The sequence below is a fragment of the Odocoileus virginianus genome, chromosome 12, assembly GCF_023699985.2.
Source record: "Odocoileus virginianus isolate 20LAN1187 ecotype Illinois chromosome 12, Ovbor_1.2, whole genome shotgun sequence".
Taxonomy (NCBI): Eukaryota; Metazoa; Chordata; class Mammalia; order Artiodactyla; family Cervidae; genus Odocoileus; species Odocoileus virginianus.
The window spans coordinates 1,624,308-1,645,759 of NC_069685.1; the positions used below are offsets into that span (position 1 = coordinate 1,624,308).

Here is a 21,452-nt window from a genome sequence, read left to right on the forward strand (position 1 = left end):
GCCTTGATGTACTCCTTTTCCTATTTGGAACCAGTCTGTTGTTTCATGTCCAGTTCTAATTGTTGCTTCTTAACCTGAATACAGATTTCTCAGGAGGTAGGTAAGGTGGTCTGGTATTCCCATCACTTTAAGAATTTTCCACAGTTTGTTGTGGATCCACACAGTCAAAGGCTTTGACATAGTTGATAAAGCAGAAGTAGATGTTTTTCTGGAACTCTGTTGCTTTTTCGATGATCCAACAGATGCTGGCAATTTGATTTCTAGTTCCTCTGCCTTTTCTAAATCCATCTTGAACATCTAGAAGTTCATGGTTCACATACTGTTGAAGCCTAGTTTGGATAATTTTGAGCATTACTTTGCTAGCATGTGAGATGGGTGAAATTGTGTGGTAGTTTGAACATTTTTGGCATTGCCTTTCTTTGGGATTGGAATGAAAATTGACCTTTTCCATTCCTGTGGCCGTTGCTGAGTTTTCCTAATTTACTGGCATATTGAGTGCAGCACTTTCACAGCATCATCTTTTAGGATTTGAAATAGCTCAACTGGAATTCCATCACCTCCACTAGCTTTGTTCGTAGTGATGTTTCATGAGGCCCACTTGACTTCGCATTCCAAGATGTCTGGCTCTAGGTGAGTGATCACACCATCCTGATTATCTGGGTCATGAAGATCTTTTTTGTACAATTCTCCTGTGTATTCTTGCCACCTTTTCTTAATATCTTCTGCTTCTGTTAGGTCCATACATTTTCTGTCCTTTATTGTGCCCATCTTTTAATGAAACATTCCTTTTCTTGAAGAGATCTCTAATTGAAGAGATCTCTAGTCTTTCCCAGTCTGTTGTTTTCCTCTATTTCTTTCGATTGATCAGTGAGGAAGGCTTTTTTATCTCTCCTTGTTCTTCTTTGGAATTCTGCATTCAAATGGATATATATTTCCTTTTCTCCTTTGCCTTTAGTTTCTCTTTTCTCAGCTATTTATAAGGCCTCCTCATGTAAGTAGTAAGGTTTTCCTTACTTTCTTTAATTTAATTACAAAACCAGGAGCTGACCGTGGCTCAGATCATGAACTCCTTATTGCAAAATTCAGACTTAAATTGAAGAAAGGCTGGAAAACCACTACACCATTTTTAAGTATGACCTTAATTAAAGCCCAGGATCAGGGTCTTTTTTAATGAGTGAGTCCTTCCAATGAATATCAGGACTGATCTCCTTTAGGATTGACTGGTTGGATCCCCTTGCAGTCCAAGAGACTCTCAAGAGTCTTCTCCAACACCACTGTTCAAAAGCATCAATTCTTTGACTCTCAACTTTCTTTATGGTCCAACTCTCACATTCATACATGACTACTGGAAACACCATAGCTTTGACTGGATGGACCTTTGACAGCTAGTTAATGTCTGTTTTTTAATATGCTGTCTAGGTTTGTCATACCTTTTCTTCCAAGGAGCAAATGTCTTCCAATTTCATGGTTGCAGTCACCATCTGCAGTGATTTTGGAGGCCAAGAAAATAAAGTCTCTCACTGTTTCCATCTTCATTATAGGAAGAAGTAAATTAGTTCAGGATTGCTTGAAACAGTTCGTACTTCCTTTCTGTTAAACAGTATGCTCAAAAAGAAGTATAAGCTTTCTAACACAAGAATGGTAGTACTTTTAGCAAATATGAATTCAAAACTCATTATTTTTTTATTTGCTTAAGTCTTCTTATATTCAGATTTTATATTGTCACAAAAACATTCTGCTTATGCAGTTAGAAACTATACTTTTATCCTAGAAGTATTTCAAACATTCATAATTTTTACTTTTAGCCAAAGTCCATTTTGATTTCTAGAGTAAAAAACACATTCACTATACATCCTAAGCATCTTAGATATTATTAGCACAATAGACTTAGGATGAGTTTTTCAATGAAAATAGTATTGTTCAAGTACATTTTACCTCATCAGATATATGCATTTCTTTTGTTAGTTTTCCTCTACTTTTTGGTGTAATCAACTGAAAAAACTGTTAATTATCTGAAAAGTAAAGTCTTTTTGTAAAGCAGTAAGAAAACTGTCTTTCCTTGAGTTATCCTTGAGTTATCTTGAAAAGTAACATTTCAAAGCAAAGTACAAAATAAAATGTCATGTACAAGGTCTTCTAACTTAAAAGGTCTTTGAATATATATTCTTGAATTTAGAGAAGCATGGTGACATCTGTCTTTGATTATAGTTATATGGAGAAATTTTAATTCTAAAGCTGCATTTAAAACATTTCAAGTACACAATGATATTATATTCCTGGAATATGGCACATGGTGGTTATTTTAACATAATTGTAGATGTCTGAAATAAATTATTAAAAGACAGTCATAACAAAATCAGAACTTTTCATAGTCATGTTTATCTAAGAAAATTCAAAATAAAATGTTTGAATAAAGATTTCTCATCTCACAATTGTTCAATTAACTTTACAGAAGCTTTGGTTTAATTGCTGAAATGTTTATTTATTGGCATTGTGCTTCTAAATTGTTAGACATTAAATTGGGAAAATGGGTTGGGTTTTTTTTATGTTTTATTAAAGAAAAAATATTAGATACTAATATAGGAAGAAAAAAAGAATTTGTTATTAGTCTGTTTTCACAGTAGATCTGGGTTCCTAGCCATATGAAATTATAATCATTTTTAATCTGTGTATTCTTTTTTCCATTTTGCAGATTGTTTTAAATTTTACTACAATGGACCTATACAAAAGTAGTTTGTGCTGGTATGATTATATTGAAGTAAGAGATGGGTACTGGAGGAAATCGCCTCTCCTGGGTAAGAGTTTTATGTTTTTGTTTTTTTTTTTTGCTTTTTACATGTCTATATATAGTCTGTCTTATCCAGAGACAATTCTTTCAAGAGTCACCTTAGGGTTTAAGGTACATGAGACCAGTATTTTAATTTTTATTATACTTTTTTAAATCATAGCAAAAATACTTACATATAGACAATAGATTAATTTATTTTTTTTTTCATTTATTTTTATTAGTTGGAGCTAATTACTTTACAGTATTGTAGTGCTTTTTGCCACACATTAACATGAATCAGCCATGGATTTACATGTATTCCCCATCCCAGTCCCCCCCCCCCACCTCCCTCTCCACCCGATCCCTTTGGCTCTTCCCAGTGCACCAGGTCCGAGCACTTGTCTCATGCATCCAACCTGGGCTGGTGATCTGGGCTGGTGATTAATTTAAACCAGCTTCAATTATGAGATGGTGCTTGGATCTGAACATGATGATTTAGAATAGCTTATAGTGAATACTCATCACATATTCTATATTTTTAATTTTGAAATCAAAGTTCTAATGGGTAAACCAGAGAAGTTGTGCGTTTGTGTGTATATGTGTATAGGTTTTGTTTTTCTTTCTTTGCTAAGGCAGAAGAGCATGGGGTGTTAGGTACACGTTCAGCTGCTGGCTTCCTGCACCAAAAATATTGGTTCTTTCTGTAGACGTCACAGTTTTGCCTCTCACATTTTTGTGGCTTAGAAGGTGTGTATGTAGTTTGTGTCATAATTGTAGCTCAAATTCGGTGCACATCAAAGTATCCTACCAACGGTTAACCACAGACCACACATCACTTACATGAGGCACTTTCCATTGCCCTCTGTTTCAGTTTAGGGTGAGAACTGCTGTGAGCCTGTGTCTACTCTATTGATTTTTCTTTTTTTGAAATTGTAACTTTCTCTTCTATTTTTAGAAGTGACTTTGCTCAGTTGTTTTTAAGTGCCTACAGATCTTTTCTTCTTAACATCTAAAACCTGCTGAATGGACACATTTGTATTAAAAGTGACAGCAACCTTAGTAAATTCAAGAGATCTGTAGAAATGCTTAAAACTAAGGAAACATAAAGATTTTACTAATTCAATGTCAGGTTGAGGAAACATTGTCTTGAACAGTTAGTTTCTTAGCCTTGTAGTTGCTGTTGATCTTCAGTTGCAAAGTCCTCTCTGAGTCTCTGATCCCACTGCCAGGCTCCTCTGTCCATGGGATTTCCGGGGCAAGAATACTGGAGTGGGCTACCATTTCCTTCTGCAGGAGATCTGCCCAATCCAGGGACTGAACTCGTGTCACCTGCATGGGCAAAAGAGGATTCTTTACCACTGGGCCACCTGGGAAACCCCAGTTTCTTAGCCTAGATGAATCTGTTTATAATATATTGATATGTATGTGTGTTCATAATAAAACATTTTATTAAATTCATATTGAAAAATCAAATCTAAAGCTGAATACTGAGAACAGTTTTTTACAGCACCATCAGCATTACATACTGCAGGGTATAATAGCCTAACACACTGGTTCAGTCTGACCACAGTGTCCACATGGAAAGCTTTCCCCACTGTTTCCTCTGAGACCTTGCTCCTCAGAGTGTGGCCATCACATTGGCAGCCCCAGAGTCACCTGGGTGTTAGAAACATATAAATGCAGGTTCTACTCCATACCTTCTGAAACAGACTGCATTTTAGCAGACACTCTGGCAATTCATGTGAATTACAGCTTTTTCTCTTTTAGTCAGTTGCTATCTTCCAGCTTCCTTTATTCAGAATTGAAATAAAATTGAAGTACAATTGATTTATACTATCGTATTAGTTTCACGTGTATAGCAAAGTGATTCATACCTATGTGTGTGTGTGTGTGTATGCATATATATATACACTAAGTCGCTTCAGTCATGTCTGACTCTTTGTGACCCCATGGACTGCAGCCCACCAGGTTCCTCTGTCCGTTGGATTCTCCAGGCAAGAATACTGGAGTGGGTTGCCATTTCCTCCTCCAGGGGATCTTCCCGACCCAGGGATCGAACCCACATCTCCTGAAGTTCCTGTACTGGAGGCAGACTCTTTACCACTGAGCCACCAGGGAATGCAAAGCCAATATCTATCTATCTATCTATCTACACACACACATATTCTTTTTACAGATTATGTTCCATTATGGGTTATTGCAAAGTGTTGAATATAGTTCCCTGTGCTATGCAGTAAAGCTTTGTTTGTCTATTTTATATTATAATAGTGCGTATCTGTTAACCTCATGGGCTTCCCCAGTGGCTCAGTGGTAAAAAACCTGCCTGCAATGCAGGAGTCAGAGGAGACATCGGTTCGATCCCTGGATGGGAAAGATCCCCTGGAGGAGGGCATGGCAACCCACTCCAGTATTCTCGCCTGGAGAATTCCCATGGTCAGAGGAGCCTGGCAGGCTACAGTCCATACAGTCACAAAGAGTCGGACACAACTGAAGCAATTTAGCCTGCACCCACATCTGTTAATCTCATACTCCTAATTTATCCTTCTCCCCCTCCCTTTCCTACACATTACAGTATTAGAGACATTGTTCTCTTTTACGTGGCCCTAAGTTTTTAATACATGCCCCTAATACCATTTAGGAAGACATTTTTTTTTTACCTGTTAGCTGTTAGTATAAATGTGTTTTGACTTTTTTCGTATACTAAGACTATGTATGAAATCATTAGCAAGGGTACACAAAAATGAATGACAATGTATTATTATTTGTAGAATTATTTCATGTGTATTATCATATTTAACTTTTTACCATCAAAATGAAATCTTTGAGCACAAGAGCAAACATACAGTAAGCAATGAATATTTGCAGAGGGTAAATGGAGGGAAGAAGGAATGACAGTTATTATTATATGCATTCAATATTATGCTTGCCTATGGGTACACAATCAGAAAAATATCAAAACTCATACTCAAGTCTTCTAATACTGCTTGCCATTCTACTGCACTACGTGCTATAGCTTTATAGATGAGATGGGATGGATGTAGTAACATAGGATCCTTAGGCAGCCTGTAGGTTTCTATGATAAATTGCCACTGAACTTGGCTAAACAAAGAACTACACTTGAGCTGTCACTCCCCAACTAATGACCACACTGACAATTAAAGTAGTTTTTCAGGATCACTTGAGGTTTTTTCTCTTCTCTGTGGAATAACATTCCCTACCTTGATGCATTGTGTGTCCTTTTACAAACAGATGTTTTGAGCTAGCTGTTTCCTAATTCTACAGATAGTGGTAGTGGTATCAGTCATTTAATCTAAGGGTGATATGTTCCAATATTCTATAAATAAATAAGAACAGATAGTTTTACTTATATACTTTTATTAAGTAAATATTAAGGATTAATAGCTATGGCTGTAGTTACTAAGCATGGTGCTAGGAACCAAATCTGGTTTTATGTATGCAATTTGTAGCTAGTGTGAAAACCAGTTAGAATATAAAGTCATATTCAGAAGTCTCTCTTTATTCTTTTATCTCTTTTAGGTAGATTCTGTGGGGACAAATTGCCTGAAGTTCTTACCTCTACAGAAAGCAGAATGTGGATTGAGTTTCGCAGCAGCAGCAATTGGGTAGGAAAGGGCTTTGCAGCAGTCTATGAAGGCAAGTGACTTTGAGTTTAGAGATGGCTTTTCCTTAGACCTCTTTAAAAAGATGTACTTTCAATTTCATTTGAATAGTATTGTAATTGTATTTTAATTATGCAATTTTTAATTATTTGATTTTCTAAATTGCATTATGATGTCCATGGGATGATTTTAATAAAAATAGTAAGTTTAATTGCAAAAATAACCTGTTTTCTGGTACCAGTAATGTGGTAATATATAAATGTTCTCATCAGGGATGTGTGGGGGAAAATAACTCATTAGAGATGTGTGGAAAACAGCAATCAAATGGCACAGGATTCTTAAACTTTGATTGTTTTTTCAGAATAATATTAAAATATTATGAAGAAATTACCGCTTCTCTTTGTACTGAGTTTGCCTGTATTTTCTACCTGTATTGCGGAAATGTCCTGTTAAAGGAAACTGCACAGAAAATAACTGTGCACAGTTCTGGAGATTGCTTTGTCTAAATGAGAGAGTCAGCATTCAAGAAGAATTTACCAGCTGCTTTGTTCTATATATCTCTAAAAGAGTAAACTGGCATTGTGCTTCCTGGCTTTAAAAACAGTTTCCTTCTTGATCATGGGTGGAGATGACCCTTTTTGCTCCTGCCTCTGACAGCACAGAAATTTAGGCAGTTTACAAGACAGACAGTTTGTGCTTCTTTTAGACTTTTAAGAGAACAGGAGCTGTGGCCTGGGTGGAGCCACAGACGTTGCCCGTGCGGCCTGCTCACACCAGGGGCCCAGGGAGCTCTGTGGAGCTTCTCTCCTGAAGATCTTTTCCACTGACTGAGGCCAAAGCCCCAAAGAAGCAGTTCGGGGGATCACAGAGCAAACTTGCATGGAATAAATTTTAAAATCTCAGACGGTTTTTAAAGTCTGACAAAGAGGCTTGTTTTTGTAAAGGTGTGAATTAACAGTGGTTAAAAAGTCTCATATTCCTTTGCTGACCGTCATCTAATATTTATAGCTAAGTGGCTAGTTTTGTTTTTTTTTTAATCAATGAAATACTTGGTTGATAAAAGTATTGGCAACCAGCCAACCTTGATTTTTACAACCTGGTCTTTATATGTTCAGCTACAGGCACTGAACTAAAGTGCTATCTTCGAAGAAAATGGAAATGAAATGGCATGTCTAGGTTTATTTATTTATTTTTGCTTTCCTCAGCTATCTGTGGAGGTGAGATACATAAAAATGAAGGACAGATTCAGTCTCCTAATTATCCTGATGACTACAGGCCAATGAAAGAATGTGTGTGGAAAATAGCAGTGTCAGAAGACTGCTACGTCGGCCTGATCTTTCAGGCCTTTGAGGTAAAGTCCTTCAGGCAGCCTTTGTGGGGCACATCCTCCCTAAATGACACTGCATTTAAGTAGGCGAGAACTATGGAATCAGTGAAGAAGCAAAAGATTGCCTATAAAATGCAACATCAAGATTGAGAGAACTTTTTTTTCCTTTGTTCCTCTCATTGCAGACATTTTCAAGAAGATTAAAGTGAGCTTATATTATCTGTGCTTTTTGAATTAAAAATGTTTGGAGTACTGAGAATAGTTTCTTTTGAAAAATGACCAGGCTTGTTTCACAAAAATGCTTGAAGAGTCCATAAAAAAAAAAAAAAAAAAAAAAAAAACTTTTAGTTTTCCTCTAAACTAAGAGGCTAAAGGTAGCTCATCTTTTTGTTGTCTTTAGGGGAAAACTCCATTTTTCACCTTTTTATTATTATGTAGAAAATTGTTTATATCAAAAACAGGAATTTAAATATTCTTAGGAGATTTTGACTTGATCAAAAATATTTACTGGGGAAGAGATCAGCACCAGAATTGCATCATTAGATGAGGACAGAATAAACCAAAGGCCAGTCATAATCCTGGAGCAAAATCTGCATCCAAAACTACTGTGCTAGCTAATGAGTCATTTTTGTGTGACAGTGAGAACTGAGTAAGGGTTGAGAAGCTGAGAGACATGAGAATTTGTTTGGAACTCCTGAGTATGCTTAAATTATAGAATCAGGCTAGAAATTGAGAGCCCAAAGCAGAGTAGGTAGGAATGATGAGGTGTTGGCAGTAGGTCCAGGAAGAGATCAAGATGCCATTATTGGAGATTATTTCTTTACTGATTAGAGGTACTGCTTACTGTGTCTGAGTGATCAGAAGTCTGCCGAGAACCCCACTTACTGTCAAGATATACTTGCCACTGAATTGGTGATGTGAGGTGTCTCAGTCCCCAAAGCAGGAACCCCAGGGGAATGCAGGGTTTACTCGAAAACCCAGAGCGTGTCTTTCCCTCACCTGCAATCTCCATATCATATGTTTTGGTTCTTCTCTACCCCTTTGCTTGTACCTTTAATTTTTAGCATATTTCTTTTTAATCATGAAAAAATTCTCTTTTCTCCTTTGATCAAGATGTTTATGCCCCTGACCACTTTGCATTTTTGGAAGCCTTGGTTCTGAGATTATTTGATTCACATTAAAATTTTAAATTTTTATTGGATTGAAGACATTATTGAAATAGATTACTTTGTTGTAAAGAGTACTAAAATTGTTTAGGATTCACCCACTTTTTAGAGCGAAACAACTGGTTCACTGAAAAATTATCTAATGACCCCATTAGATATGACCCCATATTTTGTGCTATGGAAAACATTGAGAACTGTCTTCCAACAATACTTCAGTGTTTTATAAAATTCTATAAAATATAAAATTTATATATGTTTTATAAAATTTTATAAAATATAAAAACTTCTATTACAAAAGTGATGTTAGCAAATACCTTCATTTGATGCATCTAAAAACTGAGACGCAGAAATTGCTGGCTTAGCTGGTTCGCAATTTTTGGGTTTTCTGTTTCTTTTTTTGTTTGTTTCGATATATCAACGTAGTAAGAGTGGCATTCTCCAAAAATAGGATAATGTATGGACAAATAGGAAATATTTATACCTCAGGCACTTAGAAGCATGCTTGACACAGGGTAGTCATTTACTAAACCCTTGTTGATTAAGTGGATGAATAAGTTGTTACTATGTTTTGAAACTGAAGTAAGGTCATGTCATATAATAGCTTGTTTGATAGTATCTTTTATTTGTTATCACCAGTTCCCTGTCCTTTCTTCATTTTTCTTTATTTCCTTATGTTTGTTCCTCCTTTATTTATACACTGGGCATAATTGATTGTCTAGTAGGTCTCTTATCTTTGAGTAACACCATCTTTGGTTGTTTAGTCTTACTCACACCAATACAATCATCTTCAGTCTTCCCTATTTCAATATTTAACATTTGAGCATGTCACTATTCTGCTGTTGTCATTTACTCACCAAGTCACATTCAACCGCTTTGCAAATGCATGGACTCCTCTGTCCCTGGGATTGCCTAGACAAGAACACTGGAGTGGATTGCCATTTCCTTCTCCAGGGGATCTTTCTCACCTAGGGATCAACCCTGCATTTCCTTGATTGCAGGTAGATTCTTTACCACTGAGTCACTGAGGATTCTCCATGTCACTATTTACTCAAGGAATATTTCGGATTCCACTCTTTCTCTTAAACTCCAAGGCCAATTCATCAGCATATTCCATTGTCTTTGTATTCAAGACATCCTATATGCATGATCACTTCACATTTACCTTTTTGCCGCCACTGCTCTGATCATTGCCGCTTGCTTTGTAACTGGGTAAGTTCTTCACGTCTCTACTTTTGCCTTACATATCCTGATACCCACACAACCACCAGGATGATACTCTTACAATATGAGTTATATCAAGCACTACTCTGCTTAAAGTTGTATCAAACACTACTGTCCATATGCCTCATGGAGAAAATCTTTGTGTTAGACTTTTAAGGCATGTGTTATAGCACATGGTCCTGAGTTCAGTGTTAATGTATTGGAATATCTGTGAAGGTGACTTTAAACAGAAACACACATAAAGCAAGGCTAAATACTGATTTGTTTACAAAAATTTTGTGACCAGAACCTCTCAAGGACCTAACCCTGTATTTCCCCAGGAGCTCTGAATCAATATTCGCTAACTCAGTGTTTTCAGCGACTTAGCTGAGCTCAACTACGGTGAACACTGAGAACTGACTGTATATACTTTTAATTTGGTCTAATGGTCATTAGATGGTTTGTTTCAGTTAGTAAGTTATCTGTTTAAGTGGATTTATTTTGTTCATGCATTTATAAGCAAATATATATTTATATATTATATATATTTGTTTATTTGTATATTTATATATTTTCAATATGCAGTTTATACATTTTATATTGAAAATGTACAATTTTAAAATGGTCTTTACTGTTTCTTAGTGTTTCACATCTTTTTCTGACAAAACCATTTTTATTTACTGATACCAGTCTTTGATTTTTTTGAAACACTTTCTATTTTTGTAACTTTTTATTCCCTGTGTTACTCTCTCCCCTTTCAGATGAAAGGGCCCTTAAGATAAGCTAGTTCTGTTGCAGTCTACTATAAAGAACTTTCTGGCTGTTCATTATTTATGCCTTTCTGTGAGTTTATGTCATGAATATTCACCTCTTCTAGTGCTCCTTAGATTTTAATTGTAAGTACAGAAAGAAATCTGAACAAGTGCTTTTGTTAATGAATTTCAGGTATGTTTGAGCAGGAAAGGATGCTATATGGGCGGTAGTAAGAGTCCTAATATATCTGCAATCATACCCTTTGGTACAATTTTCTTCTCTAGCAGTTACTAATACATTGATCCTAAGACCAGTATGAAATGAATTTGTACATGAATGTAAATAGTGTCTAAAATCATTTTGAAGAACACGTCTTCTTTTCAACAGTAGTGTTGGTAAAGCAGGCTCGATACCACTATTTCACCAGGGCACTTTCAGTATGCAGAAATACATAAGAGAAAAAGTTGGGGAGACTATAATGCAACTTCAAAGAAATGTCAATAAAGCAGAAAGTAAATGAAACAAATCCAGAGGTTACTTATGCTTAATTAAAATCCCTCATACATTTATTTATGTGGGATTACACTTGCGACACTTGTCAGGTTTCTATACATTCTGATTTGGTTCTACCTTGCTTCTGAAAACCATAGTGTGTAATAGTTTTCCTCATTCTTACTAGCAACTTTCTAAACCCCATACAAAAGGTTTTTTGTTTTTGTTTTTTTTAATCTTGGCACAGTTGACCTGAACAACACAGGTCTGAACTACAGTTATCAACTTATATGCAGTTTGTGTTTGATTAGATGTCAAACATGTAAAGTCAAAAAACTAGGATTTAAATGGCTAATACCTCCAAACTGCCTCCGCCTCTTTCTCTTCAGTGAGTCATTTATCAGTCCTTTCATTTTTGAGGCAGAGATTGCCATTCCAGTTTTTCAACTGCACTAGGTTGACACCACTAACTCCTACATTGTTCAAGGGTCAACTGTACTTTATGAATTACCCAGTTAAGAGTAATCCTTTAATTCCTTTAAATATTTTATGTTAGTTTAAATTAAGTAGGCTCATCTTTGTGAGTGAAGTTGGAAGCCAAAACAAGGAGATCTTAATTAGTTAACATTTTAATGCTTGCCCTGAACTATTTCTTTGGCTTTTTGGCTACTAATATATTAAAGTATTGGTGAAAGTGAAAGTCTCTCAGTCATGTCTGACTGTTTGCAACCCTATGGCCTAGACAGTCCCTGGAATTCTCCAGGCCAGAATACTGGAGTAGATAATAGCCTTCCCTAACCAATGTTTTGTTTAATAATTATCAAAGAGAATTAAGTACCTCTCTATAATTTTATTGAATACTTTAGACTATCAGTCTACTTTGAAAGATTAGATTAAATAAACCTGCCCAAGGTCACACAATTCTTAATTGGTAGCACCGTGATTAATAGTGCAGTTTCATGGCCTGGCACTCACACACCCATTTTGTCTTGCTAGCAAAATGAAGCATATATATTCTCTCACGGCATTAAATTCTTTCCCTTCATAACTATTGTCATTTGTACATTTGTATTTTTTAATCAATAAATGTCTATCAGTCAGGTACATGTCTGTTTATCCATCACTGTTTATATACTATCAAGTGTATATTTATTATCTGGCCATTATAGGTTTTCGATGAATCTTTGCTAAATTTATGAGTGAGTTAAAAATTATTGTGTCATGAGGAAAAGAAATCAAATGGCAGCACTGAAAAACCTGAATCATATGAAATCAAACCTAACCACACCTTATAGTTTTGATTTCCACATAGCTGATCATGTTTGTTTTTTCTCCACTATAGTTCAAAATTGTCTGCTTAAAAATATGCACAATGTGACAGCTGTGAGCTAGTTTTATTTGGGGCAAAATGAGGACTGCAGACTGTGAGAGAGACTGTTCCAAAGAAGCAAGGGGGAAAGGTCAGCATAGATGTTATTTTGGTGAAGGGAGAATGCATGCAATCAAGCGCACAATTATCCAGAGGGTTCCTACTAGTCTCGTGAAGCTTTTGCTAGTCAGGAGCAATAGTCATCACCATGAAGGATTTTAGTGCCTTTCTAGATATGGGGAGATAGAAGAATTGGGCTTGTAAAATCAATTCCTGAAAACATCTAACTATTTGAAGATGTGTCTTTGCTAGTTCTCCACCATCCTACTCCCGCCTCAAGCACAGAGTAACTCGTTTCTACTCTCCACCCTGAACTCCTTTCAGGGAGTGTTGAAAATAAGAAGCTGCAGCAGCATATGATTTAATCCTTGTAGAGGTAGATGACAAGTGCCAATAGCAAGTGACAATTTTTAGTTGACAATATGCATTACTTACTAATAGTACTTAATTGGTACTTCCCTGGTAAGGGCTTCCCTGGTAGCTCAGACGGTAAAGCGTCTGCCTACAATGTGGGACACCCGGGTTCGATCCCTGGGTCGGGAAGATCCCCTGGAGAAGGAAATGGCCACCCACTCCAGTACTCTTGCCTGGAGAATCCCATGGACTGAGGATCCTGGTAGGCTACAGTTCATGGAATCGCAAAGAGTCGACATGACTAAGCGACTTCACTTCACTTCACTTCAGTACTTTATAGTATAAATAGTAATAGGGATTCCCTGATGGTTCAGGCAGTAAAGAATCTGCCTGCAATGCAGGGGACCCAGGTTCAGTCCTTCAGTGTTGGTCAGGAAGATCCCTTGGAGAAGTACTAATAAAAATAATATTAATTAATAAAATATTAAACATGACAGTATATTTTAAGATAACCATCCTGTTAAACATTTTTCCTTTTTATTTAAAGTTCCTTTTGTTATAGCTTTATCATGACTTTACTATATTTTTTGCATTATTAAAATTAATTTATTTTTAATAATACATGCTAATCTTGACTGTTTTTGTTAGTTATACTTTTCTTTAAAATCTTCCCCTAAAGCAACATTAATGACTTAAAATTGTTCCAAGTGTATACAATTTTAAGTTAGATGAACTATAAAAGTTTAACCATTTATGTAGTGATAGTATTCATTATATTTTGAAATTATGTCCTACCATTCACTGAAGACTTATTATGGTAAAATAGACATAACATATGTATGACGCAGTAGTGTTAAGTACATTCACATTGTGTAATCAACCTCTAGAACTCTTTTAATGCTTCAAAACTGCAGCTGTTTACCCAGCAAACAGCAATTCTACATCCATGCTCCCCCTAGCCCTGGACAATCACTGTTGCTTTATGTCTCTGTGAATTTGACTATTCGTGTAAGTGAAATCATACAATATTTGAATTTTGTGTGACTTTTTAAAATTTCATTAACTATAATATCCTCAAGTTTCATCTATGCTATAGCACATGAGAGGATTTCCTTCCTTTTCAAGGCTAATATCCCACTGTATGTATAGTCCACAGTTTGCTTTTCCATTCATCCTCTGATGGATATTTGGATTGTGTTCAGCCCTTGGCTATTATGGATAATGCTGCTATGAACATGGATGCACAAATATCTCTCCAAGACCCTGCTTTCAATTTTCCAAATGTATACCTGAAAGTGGAATTGATGAATCACATGGTAATTTTATTTTCAATTTTTCAAGGAATATGGGAAAGATTTCACTAAAACTATTCCCTGGAAAATTTGGACTTTTCAGAGGTTTTTACAAATAACTAGATATTGCAGTAGATGTTTTTGGAATGTCAAATTTATTTGGAAGTTTGATTATAAAATGAGAGCAAAGTGGGCGAATGGCCCTGAAGCCCGGGCCTGATATCTTGCTCCAGGTTTAGCATTCCTTCAGTCTCAGAGCTCCCCCGCATCGCTGACCACAAAGCTCTGTGCTGGCTGGTGGTGTTAGAATGAGAAGCTGGCTACTTTAAATTATATTTAATTGATCACTCAGTCATGTCTGACTCTTTGCGACCCCATGAATCGCAGCATGCCAGGCCTCCCTGTCCATCACCAACTCCCGGAGTTTATTCAAACTCATGCCCATCGAGTCGGTGATGCCATCCAGCCATCTCATCCTCTGTTGTCCCCTTCTCCTCCTGCCCCCAATCCCTCCCAGCATCAGGGTCTTTTCCAATGAGTCAGCTCTTCGCATGAGGTGTCCAAAGTATTGGAGTTTCAGCTTCAGCATCAGTCCTTCCAATGAAAGATCTTGCTAAATAAAAGAACTTAGCTTTTCGATGCTTCTTCTCTAACATACCAGTAAAGACATGGACCCTCCACTTAGTAATGAAATGTAATATCCATCTCTTCTGCCTAAGCTTTGTACTGTTCTTCCTTCTTTGTGTATTTGGATCTATTTCCAGTAACATTTATATGTCAGTTTTCTAAAAAAATCTTCAGAGCTTAATATCACTTTTATTGTTTTATATATATACATATATTTACTGTGTTACTGTTTACTTTAAGATAAACTTGCCACACTCCTATATGGTTTGTGCTCTGACTACATTAAAGTCTATAATAGGTCAGTATCATCATTGCATTTGCTACATGTGTAATTGTGCATGACTTTGCATTCAGATTCCAGATCTGTGAACTATGTCCATGCTTCAAAGAAAGAAGAAACTTTTTCTTTTTTTGTCTTTGTGAATTATTGACTTTGGTGTTCTTTTTCCCGTTATACCTAATACAATGTAACATCAATGAACTTATCTACTTTTTAGCTTTAAACATATCTATTTCTATCTATTCTCTATACTGGAGAAGGAAATGGCAACCTGCTCCAGTATTCTTGCCTGGAGAACCCCATAGACAGAGGAGTCTGGAGGGCTACAGTACATGGGGTGACAAGAGTCAGGACACAATTTAGTGACTAAACTACCACCATAATTCTCTAAAACTGTGATACAAATAACATAAGTAAAATAACTCAAATCCTCATTTGTGCTCACCATCATTACTGCTTTGCAGATGTAGTTAAAGAGATATTGATTATAATTAACACCAATAAAATAGATTTATTGTGCTGATATTGCATTAGGATTAATGTAATTAGCCTAGAAAAATACGTAAACAAAAATCATGGAGGTCACAGTTGAGCTATCTGGGTCAACAACTGTGGCATTGGCTATGTGAGACTATAGTTTATATTTCTATTGTTTTACCCAAGATACCAGGTGCATGATACTTAATATGTAAGTAACATGTAATTCATAAATAAGTACTGGTAGAATCAATCCTAACATTGATCATTTTCATGCATTTTACCCATGAGATACTTACACTTTGTAAATCATATAAAAATGAATTTCCCTGGTGGCTCAGATGGTAAAGAGTCTGCCTGCAATGCAGGAGACCTGGGTTCCATCCCTGGGTTGGGAAGATCCCCTGGATTAGGAAATGGCAACTCACTCCAGTATTCTTGCCTGGAAAATTCCATGGATGGAGGAGCCTGGTAGGCTCAATCCACAGATCGCAAAGAGTCATACACGACTGAGCAACTTCACATCATATAAAATATTTAAAATTTTTGCTAAGTATAACTAGTGAATATGCTACAAATTTAGAGACCTTTTGTGTAACTGTTAAAGGAACAAAGTGGGTTTTATATACAGGGAAATATGCATTATCCTATTTCTTTTTAATCATTGGTGAAGTATAACTTGTTTTCAGTATTGTCTATTTCATTTTCTTCATAGTGTAATTAAATACCCAAACACTTTTAAATTAGCCTATTTTTTTTTTTTTACCTCTGGTGGGACTTCTAATATGAAACAATATGATTTTTTTCTAGTAATTGACTTTCTATGGCAGGCAGCTTCTTTCTTCATTGTGTTCTCACTCCCTTTCCTCTTCTGATATAAACTTTTCCTCCATTTCCAAAATGATTCATGAGTTGCAAGCAGTTCATTCTGTGTCCTCAAGTGGGGAAAGATAGGTTGGCCTGCTGAGACCTTTGGTTATTTTCCCTACAGTTTTGTTATTGCTCAGTTTCACTTATTCTTTTAACAAGCTATATACCTTGAGAGTTTCCAATATGAGTTTATATGTCCCCTTGCTAAAGAACAGCCTTTGACCATCTGGAAGTGTCCTCATATTTATAGAGAATTCTGATTTTGAAGAGAGTGTGTTAAAGACTGAGAGAAGAAGATATGTCATGCCTGGTCAGATAGCCTTGTCACCTCTGGTGACTAATTCACTTCTCGCTCAGCTGCTAGCTCTCCCTCACCTTCCTATTTAATAGCTACTGTCCCAAAAGTATACTTTAAAAGTGAGACATTTTTAATGTTAAATATTTTCCAATTCTTTCCCACAATTCCACACACAAAGAGGGTACAGTTTTAGGGAAAAATCTGTAATTATGAATCCTAGTGAGCACCTACTGATAGTATAATTTAAAATCACAACTTTCACTCACCCCACCCCCACTTTTCATGCTTCCTATCTTCTTTCACTTTGTGTTTTTCTATAAAATATATTACTTTCTAATACTTTATGATTATGATTTACCTTGTTTATTGTTCCTTTGCTCTCTGCCCACCAGGATAATTTGCAGGAGAGCAAGCCTCTGTTACTTTGACAAATGATGCTCTCTAAGCAGTGAGAAGTGTATCACACATACTATGCGTACCGAGTGAGAAGAGTGCCCAGCACAGAGCCAGGCGTTGCGCATTTAATGGGGAAATGAATGATCCTGATTTATGATCGGGAAAAGGGAAGCAGCAAATGCAGTACCTAGTTCTAACCAAATCTGCTTCAAAATATGTTTTTTTCTGTTTGTCCTCATGCTGCCGAATGTGAAGACAATCGTGTATATCATGTATATCATTGACATGCATTAACTATCACTGTTAATGTGTTGAAAAATCGGGAAATTACTTCTTCAACCAACTCTACCACCAGTTTCATGCATACACATTGTAGTTCATGGAATGAACGTGTTCCCTGATGTTTGTTTTGTGATAGGAGAATTCCATAAATTAGTGAAATGTATGTTGAATGATGGTTGAAAAGATGTGATACTTTTCATGGTTTATTAATCATAGATGACTGAGCTTTCCAGCTTCAAATACTCAATAAGTGGTTGGTGCTACTAAGATTTTGGGGTTAGTCATTTTCTATGAAAAATGTAGAAGCAAGAATTTATTTAGAAATTGTCTTATAATTTATTAAACAATTTGTAGACTTTTTTAGTAGTTTAGGGCTGAGACAAAGGTTCACAAACGTCGCTCCTTTATAAAGGCCAATGCTGCTCTGCTGGTGGTGTCACTAAGTTGTGTCTGACTCTTTGCGACCCCGTAGTCTGCAGTCCACCAGGCTCTGTTCATGGTATTTCCCAGCGAGAATACTGGAGTGGGTTGCCATTTCCTTCTCCAGGGGATCTTCCCTACCTATTAACTGAACCTGCATCTTCTGCTTGGCAGGCGGATTCTTTAACACTGAGCCACCTGGGAAGCTCCTTATAGGCCAATAGTCTGAGCTAATATTTGCATTTAGTTGTTTAGGAAAGAGATTATCCAGGATGCACAGCCTGCAAGGAAAGGTTTGGGGTAAAAGGGCTCATTACCAAGCCCTGTGACTCTGAGAGGGCAGCTAGTGCTAGTCCCATAGTGGAGTCATCTCGCTCACAGCTATGCTAACTATGCATAGAGGATTTCATAGACTAAGAAGAATTGTAATCTCATATTATCACATGTTCCTTCAGAAAGATATGTATAACCTGAAACTCTGCAACATTTGTCAATAAAATAAAATTCAGCCTATTGATAAAATAATGGTTTTGTTGATCAGCTATGAGCAATTATTATAATTATTGCTTGTTTCAGAACAAATTATGCATTGCTTATAGGATATCTAGCCCAGCCTTCTAATGATAATTTTAAATCTGGAATTTTAAAAATTCTGTTTTCCAAAGAGTTACTACTTGTATTTTTATTCCATTTTAAAAGGCAGCTAACTTCTATGATCCTAATGGATGTGGATGCACTTTTTCATAGATATTTTCTCTCTCTGTCTTTACCAGATTAATACACCCTTTATTCATGGACAGTGTGATATTACCATGCACCATTCATCAGAAATTCTCTCTTTTGTATAAATAATTTTTTATATGGCCATGTTAGTTAGTACCATGGCACTGAGAATACATAATGCTCTTTTTATAGAAATTGTTTTGCCTATTAATGAGATAGATCACATATTTTTACCATTACAGATTGAAAGACATGACAATTGTGCCTATGACTACCTAGAAGTTCGAGATGGAACCAATGAAAGTAGTCCTTTGATAGGACGTTTTTGTGGTTACGATAAGCCTGAAGATATCAGATCTACCTCCAATACCTTGTGGATGAAGTTTGTTTCTGATGGAACTGTGAACAAGGCAGGGTTTGCTGCCAATTTTTTTAAAGGTAATTTGGAATCATTTAAAATGTAAGCTTCTCTTTGTCAAGGATAAATGTAGTATTATGTAGTAAATGTATTTAGCTTTGAGTCAGGGAAGAAATAGAGTAATGTAATATTGAAGTATGCAGTCTTCATAAAGATATCAAAACTTTAATGGTTTTTGATGGAGAAGTTTACTGGTTAAAAAAAAAAAGAAAGAAAACTAAAATCTGGAGATTTGTAGCACAGGATAGGAAATCCATTAAATTTTCTATTGTCTGTTTTTTAGGAAACAGTCAAAATAGCAAAATCCAGAAAGTGATATTCAGATAAGAGGAAATATTTGCAATGTAATCAGCAAAGAGTTTATAACCAGAAGAGGATTATTGACATATATTTCATCAATTTATTTCCAGGTGGCAGCACTTTTCACGCTATCCCTTAGAGAGTAGCATTCTACCACATTACAAATAATGTATGGCCTCCTTAGTAGAATATTCTGATCCCTTAAAAGACAAAGAATTATTACTGATTATCTTTAATTTTTTTGAATTGTATAATCATATTTTATTTTAATGTCCCAAGCATGATGTATATTTGTAGGGTAAAAAGAAAGCTGTTTCAGTGTAAATAATGTCATCAGATTTGCTTCTTGAAAATTCAGAGACATTTAGGTTAACTGTGTTATTGTAGAATAAAATTCTTTTAATAGAGAAAATAAATTTCCTCTGTGATACATTTTAAAGAATAATTGATGAATTCATTTGTGTATGTCAAAGTGTGAAGAATATCTAGACATTTTTTGTTATTCAAAGAGCAAATTGATTTCCCCTGAGTATTATTCACCATTCGAGTTGAAAGGCAGAGAACCTTGGCACTTAGGGTATATGTATTCAAAGTATTCATTAAAATATTAATTTACATATTTTAAATCTTCTCCACATGTTATATTTTATAGTATAAGAAACATATTATAAGTCTATGTGATATAAAATACTATATAAAATACTATGTGATGTTTGTATTTGGTTATCAAAATGGGCAGTATTGGATGATATCCAGTTTCTCCAGAGAATATTTTTTGCTGTTTTCTGAGTAGGTTATTCCTAAAGAGTGAGATTATGGAGTACCTTGTCATACATGTTTTTTTAGAATAATATATATGTTTCACATGTCCATTTTGTATATATTTTTTATGTTACCACATATAATTAACATAATGTTTATAAAATATGGAATTGATACTTTCTGAATCAAAATCTCTATATAAAAAATACTGAATGTTTTAAATTTAAAGAGGTCTAGAAATTTTCTTAGTTTTTTTCCTTTTTAATTTTTTGCCACCATAATTTATTTATTAATAATGTTATTTCTTTAAAAGCATTTTTCAGGCTACCTAGCAAACTGTACTATGAAATGAACAGATGAATTCATGTTCTTTCAGTAATCTCTACGTCTTAGTAATCTCCTTTAACTTTAAATTCAGAAAAAAACACATGCCATGTCTGAGGTAAGGTGATCATCAGTTGGCCCAGTCCTTCTGATTCTCACACAATTTTTAGATTGCAGTGACATGGATTCTTATATGTCATCCAGCAAGGGTTTGCAAATTTTTCCTGTTATTTTGTTGAAGAAATCAATTGTTTCAGTTTCATTCAAAACTACTAAACATCACATTTTCAAAAAATTTTGCAGATTAGTATATAAAAACAAAATAGTTCTCTAATTGTTGCCCCTTTTGTAGAGGAAGATGAGTGTGCCAAGCCTGACCGTGGCGGCTGTGAGCAGCACTGCCTGAACACGCTGGGCAGCTACCAGTGCTCCTGTGAGCCCGGCTATGAGCTGGGACCCGACAGAAGGACCTGCGAAGGTGGGGCTGGATTTGCACATGGTGTTCCCTGCCTGAAACCCTACCCTTGCCTTTCTTTCATGCAATCTCATTGTCTTTCTTTCTGCCTCCCTTAAGCAAGAATAAAATAGACACAGTTACAAAGAAAATAAAATGTCTTTAAAACAGAGGATATTGCATACAAGATAAAAAGAAAGTTATGTGGTTATTTCTATGTGACTCCTAACGTAAATATTTTTACACTTTAGAAATTTACCAATATGGTAAACCTGAAAGTACAGGTAGCTTTAAAAATATATGTATAAATATGATAATATTGGTTAACGTACATACACAGATACACATATATAAACATATACACACAAAGGTGATTAAAGAAACCACTACCAATGGTAGTGGTTTAGTCGCTATGTTGTGT

General features: G+C 35.7%; 1 protein-coding gene across 3 annotated transcripts in view; it reads left to right on the forward strand.

Moving 5' to 3' along the window:
- The window catches only part of TLL1 (tolloid like 1), a 336,773-nt gene that overhangs the window by 211,285 nt on the left and 104,036 nt on the right, over positions 1-21,452 (forward strand). For all 3 annotated transcript variants that reach the window (XM_070474697.1, XM_070474695.1, XM_070474696.1), the window contains exons 10-14: positions 2,693-2,795; positions 6,305-6,421; positions 7,593-7,738; positions 19,016-19,211; positions 20,930-21,055. In XM_070474697.1, coding sequence (XP_070330798.1) covers positions 2,693-2,795; positions 6,305-6,421; positions 7,593-7,738; positions 19,016-19,211; positions 20,930-21,055 — 688 coding nt within the window. The remainder of the gene's footprint in view (positions 1-2,692; positions 2,796-6,304; positions 6,422-7,592; positions 7,739-19,015; positions 19,212-20,929; positions 21,056-21,452) is intronic.